The sequence below is a fragment of the Drosophila santomea genome, chromosome X (genome assembly GCF_016746245.2).
Source record: "Drosophila santomea strain STO CAGO 1482 chromosome X, Prin_Dsan_1.1, whole genome shotgun sequence".
In the NCBI taxonomy this organism is placed as follows: Eukaryota; Metazoa; Arthropoda; class Insecta; order Diptera; family Drosophilidae; genus Drosophila; species Drosophila santomea.
Genome location: NC_053021.2, coordinates 11,458,752 through 11,465,235, shown reverse-complemented (window position 1 = coordinate 11,465,235; position 6,484 = coordinate 11,458,752). Strand labels below are relative to the sequence as shown.

General features: G+C 41.1%; 1 protein-coding gene across 1 annotated transcript; it reads right to left on the bottom strand.

The window, feature by feature from the left end:
- Nucleotides 1-4,266: 4,266 nt before the first annotated feature.
- Nucleotides 4,267-5,430, bottom strand: LOC120455846 (alpha-tubulin N-acetyltransferase 2). Its single transcript, XM_039642317.1, has one exon. It carries the CDS (start codon nucleotides 5,254-5,256, stop codon nucleotides 4,405-4,407), a length of 852 nt encoding a protein of 283 aa, XP_039498251.1. The 5' UTR covers nucleotides 5,257-5,430; the 3' UTR covers nucleotides 4,267-4,404.
- Between the last annotated feature and the right edge of the window lie 1,054 nt (nucleotides 5,431-6,484).

Below are 6,484 nucleotides of genomic sequence, written 5' to 3'. Positions count from 1 at the left end.
TCTTTGTTCAAGCCATAAATTAATTAAAAACAATTCGGGAGGCAGAGGAAAACAACGGTTTTAGGTTTATCCATGACTGTTTTGCAGTTACTTAGTTTGCACAATGGCCTCTGTCGTCTAAGTGCAATCGATATATGCTAATAAAACTGTCCCACACACACACACTTGCTCAAACAAAAAAAAGCACATACCTGAGCTGACACTTTTGTGGTTATATTATATACTTGCATATTGAAAACATCATTTGTATAGATTTTGAATCGTGAACAATGCTGCCTACGATAGTTCCACCACTCGCACAATATTCAAATGCCATCTAGGCAATCTAGGAAGCGTTGGATTTCAAATGCCATCTAGGCAATCTAGTAAGCGTTTGGAATCACAAGGTTGGCGTTGAGTTTCACATTAGGCATTTCTGTGTGGACTTTCACTTTGTCATTCAGTTCGTCTAGCACCTGAATCAGATCAACAGCTTACAGAAAACTAAAAGTTTTTTATCTGAATAAAAAGTTCTCTATATTTCGCAGGCAATGGCTGAGTTACCCTCTGAGAATTACCAAGGACGTTTCTATCTTAAAAAAGTGAAGGAGGAACAAGCCCGTCTGTTGGAGTTAGCTGCACTTACTGAGAAAGATGCAGACAACTTGGCTATGAGTCGCTGTGTCCACAAGGACATCGATGGGCTGTTGAGATCGGCGGCTGGTAAGGCACGTCTATTGGCCACCCAGAAGATGAAACAGTTCGAGGGCCTGTGCAACGTTCATTTGAATCCCATGCCGGACGAGAAGTTTCCCGTAACACTGGATGACTTGCAAGGATTCTGGGATATGGTCAGCATGCAGGTGGAGCAAGTGGATGACATGTTTGCTAATATCAAGAAGCTCAAGTCTAACGGCTGGAAATGATTGGCGACACTAGTGACATTCCTCGTGCAAACAGCCGAAGTTGAATATACACTAGCGGGCGTGCAATACCCAAAGAACACTCACAATTAATGACAACAATCTAAAATACATCTACATATATGCTTTGAAATTTCTAGTGATTTGAAATTTCATCGCTAACGATTTGTGAACAATATGAAGCAGCTTGGATACACTTAAAACGTATACACTATACATATGATAGAACAACGTATATGATAGAACAATCTTCTTGGCACACATACGTCATACACTGCCAATACTGTAATCACTTGACAAAGCCAATAAATATTGTTCACATACTGCAACCATATACTCACTATTTATGTCGATCAATTAATAATTTAAGCAAAGCTGCTGCACAAACACTACAAGATACCCAATTTGAATGGCTATTTAGGGCTGTTTGGCCAGGAACTTGAAAACGCCCGATTGAAAGACATTCATTTTGTTCGGCCGTCTGATGGTTGCAGACGGATCTCGGCCCCCAATTCCCCCCAATTTCCCCGATTATTTAACCCAGTGACACTCCTTTTTTGCTCCACTTCTGCGGGTTTTCTAGCTCTGAGCCGCGTGCGATCACGAAGCGCATAAATGGCATTTGACACGTGACAGAAATGCTCAATTTTAATATTTGCACCACTGTGTTTTGGGCCACAGCTTCCTTGTTTCTATCTGTGTGTGTGTCTGTGTGTGTGTGTGTCTGTGTGTGTCTGTGTGTGTGTGTGTATCTGTGTGTGGTCGTGCGGGTGCGCTTTAGTGTGTGTGTGTGTGTATCGTCGTGGTGGCTTGTGTGTGCTTTGGTTAAAGTGAATTTCATTTGGATTTCTGCGGACTGCTATTGTTTCTTCGGCATCATTTGCCCCATGCTTGTTCTACGACTACAAAACTATACATATAGCCCGGATGCTTTAGGCTTCCAGTTTCCAGCTCTCCAGATCCCCCCCCAATTTCCCAGCTTCCCAGCTCTATGGCCAGGGAATCCACAGGATTGGCGCTCTTTAAATTTGTTTGCCCCGCATGTGCGGACAGTTTGCTCAATTGATGCGACATAATAACTGCCGGCAACCAGTTTTGGCCAAAGTCGGGCCATCGCAGGACCTGGGCCCCCATCAACTTTTGACTGCCCATTAAATATTATGGCAATGCAAACGAATCAACAAAGCCAAACAGCCAAACAGCCAAACAACACGGCCTACATGCGAATACACACGGCCAACGAAAATCAACAGCGGCAATCATTGGACGGGTATTTTGCATATTTGGCCATTTTTGGCTATTTCTGGCGACGTGACGGCAAATAAAAGTTAAATGAAAATTAAACTATGCAAATACAAGCAAATTTTGTGGGCGAATGGGGGCGGAGTTTCGAATTTCGAGAGAATACCAAGAGACGATGGCCAGCTGGCGTTTGAATTGCCGGCCAGCGTCTGGTCATTTGCCAATCAGTCTAGAACTCAAAAATGAATTGGGATTTCAATCTGCAGCCTCCTCTGCCACCTGGGCCATTGTAGATTATTTCGATTAAGTGAAATGTAGTGGTCACTGGCTATATCGATATTATCGATGATTGCTGAATGCGGTATCGATAGTATTGCTCCAGAGCATTCAGATGTAAAATGATACGGTTATTTGATATGACATATTAATTCGATTTATGTTTAATTAATTTGAAAAGAAATGGGACCAACAACGCCAATATTTCGAATGTTCTGATCAAAATACTGATATTTAAAGTCGCAAAATAACAAAAAAGCGGTTATTGGCAAAAAATCATCAACAAAAATTGGAAGAAAAGTGAAAATAATTTTTTTTTTTTTTTGAAAACACAGTTCGATAGGAAATTTAATTACGAGCTCAACGAGGTATGCCATTCCATATTCGGACCAATATTTCGAATGTTCTGATCAAAATACTGATATTTATAGTGGCAAAATAACAAAAAAGCGGTTATTGGCAAAAAATCATCATCAAAAATTGGAAGAAAAGTGAAAATAATATATTTTTTTTTTTGAAAACGCAGTTCGATAGGAAATTTAATTACGAGCTCAACGAGGTATGCCATTCCATATTCGGACCAATATTTCGAATGTTCTGATCAAAATACTGATATTTATAGTGGCAAAATAACAAAAAAGCGGTTATTGGCAAAAAATCATCATCAAAAATTGGAAGAAAAGTGAAAATAATATATATTTTTTTTGAAAACGCAGTTCGATAGGAAATTTAATTACGAGCTCAACGAGGTATGCCATTCCATATTCGGACCAATATTTCGAATGTTCTGATCAAAATACTGATATTTATAGTGGCAAAATAACAAAAAAGCGGTTATTGGCAAAAAATCATCATCAAAAATTGGAAGAAAAGTGAAAATAATATATATTTTTTTTTGAAAACGCAGTTCGATAGGAAATTTAATTACGAGCTCAACGAGGTATGCCATTCCATATTCGGACCAATATTTCGAATGTTCTGATCAAAATACTGATATTTATAGTGGCAAAATAACAAAAAAGCGGTTATTGGCAAAAAATCATCATCAAAAATTGGAAGAAAAGTGAAAATAATATATTTTTTTTTTGAAAACGCAGTTCGATAGGAAATTTAATTACGAGCTCAACGAGGTATGCCATTCCATATTCGGACCAATATTTCGAATGTTCTGATCAAAATACTGATATTTATAGTGGCAAAATAACAAAAAAGCGGTTATTGGCAAAAAATCATCATCAAAAATTGGAAGAAAAGTGAAAATAATATATATTTTTTTTGAAAACGCAGTTCGATAGGAAATTTAATTACGAGCTCAACGAGGTATGCCATTCCATATTCGGACCAATATTTCGAATGTTCTGATCAAAATACTGATATTTATAGTGGCAAAATAACAAAAAAGCGGTTATTGGCAAAAAATCATCATCAAAAATTGGAAGAAAAGTGAAAATAATATATTTTTTTTTTTGAAAACGCAGTTCGATAGGAAATTTAATTACGAGCTCAACGAGGTATGCCATTCCATATTCGGACCAATATTTCGAATGTTCTGATCAAAATACTGATATTTATTTTATAGTGGCAAAATAACAGAAAAGCGTTTATTTGCAAAAAATCATCAACATAAATTAGAAGAAAAGTGAAAATAATATTTTTTATTTATAGTCGCAAAATGACAGAAAAGCAATAACAAAATAACAGAAAATAACAAGTTTATGGGTATTGAAATTATTCGAATATATCGATATTATCGATGATGATGGCCAATACTACGAGTATGGTTTCTCACACAAGCTTCAAGTAGATTCACGCATAATCCAAATTATAAACAGCCAAAACCAAAGTATTCAGACAGTGTAAAATAAACAGATTATAACTTTTATAAATTTTTAACTCAAACTATCAATTTGCTGTGCGATGAGTGCTACGATTGAGAACGAACTGAGTGCTAACTCCAATTGAGATGACAGTGATGATCGGTGGTCTAGTTGTGGTCGGAACTCCTGCCCCTGGAGCCCTGGATGCAAGTCGTGCTGGCGAATGTGCGTGGTTCATTCCTGCGGCGTCCGTGCAGCGAAGTTTTCAACTCAGATTCCTGGTTGGCAATCGCCCGTCTGAAGTGGCCGGAATGGGCTCCATTTCGGATGGATAACTGCGTCTGATCCCGTGCCAGACTTTGGCTGCGAAACCTGCTGGTCGCCTGGAGCTCGCGAACGGTATTGCACTTGGTGATGGGACCGTCGAAGAAGCCCTCGTAGAGCACAAAGTTGTTGCCCTGCGGAATGGTGCGTACCAGGCCGTAGTGCTTGCCCATGAAGGCCAGCAGCTTCTTGGACGGCCGGTCCACGGAGCACTTGCGTGCTGACCAGCCCTGCTGCTCCAGCATCCACTCGAAGAGCAGCTTGCCCTGGCCACAGCGCTGGCGGCTCTCGTGCACATAGAAGTCGAGAATGGCTGGCGTTTGATTGGCCCGTCGGCAGCAGCCCTCCTGGTCGAAAAGGAAGAGGTCCTTGGTGCCGACCTTCAGGAGCCCGGTAATGGCCCAGTGTCCCGCCGCCTCGTCTGCCATCAGATAGACCACCTGGTCGGCTGTCAGCTTGTCGGCTGTGGTCACTGGATGGCGTAGTCCCTGCGCATCCGCCGACAGCTTGCCCATGACGTCCAGAATTTGGCTTAGCTGGCAGCTGGGCAACGTCAAGTGTCGCCGTTGCGGATTCCCGGTGAGCGAGCAGTGGTGGTGTTGGAGCTGAGTGATCTTGGGACGCAGCGAGTGCGGCTGCACCCGGATGATGGGCTGCGGAAATAGGTGCTTGATATCAAAGCCAAAGTCCACCATCTTGGTCTCTGGTCTTTGGTCCCGGTGATTTAGGATTCGAACTGGGCGTTTTCAATGGCGGTCTAATTGCCAGACTCTATCGACTTGTACACAGCCAAAATTATAAAAATTATATAAAATTTCAATCATAGTTTTCGTACTGGATCGAACAAAACCTGCACTATGCTACAGAGCCCTTGACTTGGGAGCAAAGGTAAACGCACAGGCTGCTTGAACGGCACCTTTTCTAGGGGAAATCTTAGGGCCTCCAATAATAATCAAATTACCATGTAATATGCCTCTAAATGTAACGGATCAATGATCTTATGCAATGTATAATTTAATAAGTCATCAAAAAAGGGCAGTCAAGGATAAAAGATATTGCTGCAAACTAAAGAACTCAATGGAGCATAAAGACAAAAGGATGGAATCGAATCAACGAGTTTATCGGGCACAGTAGACCCTTTCAAGGAGACTTTCGTAATCGATCTTGATGGCAACCAAGCAGGACGAGAATCGGATCACAGTAAAACTATATTGATATACAAGATTCCACTATCTTAAGCAAAGGAACTCACAACCCTGACTCTAGTGCACAATTTAATATAAATAACTTAACTTAAAAAGGAATAAAGGTTCATTGGTAACCCACACTTAAGTACTTTTATTGGTGCGCATTTGGTTGGTACAAATATTAAAGCTACAATCAAAAACAAAATTCTTTTTAATTCCATATATACCAGCTTAGCAAATGTACCGAATGATAAGAGATATTTTAGGTCTGTATGTGGTGGAGTGCATTTATTTCGAGTTTATAGCTGGGCACTCAGTGCTCCCTTTTCATCTTCCGCTGGCCAGAAGGCTGAAAAGTCATTGACCGTGAAGTTGGAACAGGACAGTAATCCACTGAGAAGGCATGCTTGATTGCACTAACCCCATTGCCCGAGGTCCTGGGTCCAGAATCCTGAGCCCAGCGTCCTGCGTCCTGCGTCCCGAGTCCTTTCGCATTTTAATATTCGGCCTTGTATTTAAACTATTTCTGGTCGTGTGCATATTTTTCGATTTTGACTCTGCCCCGTAGAGCTTCTGGTACGCCAGAATTCCTTTCCGGGTCAGATGTTGGGCCGTAGTTATGATGGTGGTGATGGTGTTGGTGGCAGGACGAAAAGGAGCAGCAGCGGCAGTGGGAAATACCCCAACTGATTTAGCTGATTGGCTGGGCTGGTCTGCTGCGTCCTTTATCGGAACT

Coding starts and splice junctions, on each gene's coding strand:
- LOC120455846 (XM_039642317.1), bottom strand. CDS start 5,256: ATGGTGGACTTTGGCTTTGATATCAAGCACCTATTTCCGCAGCCCATC.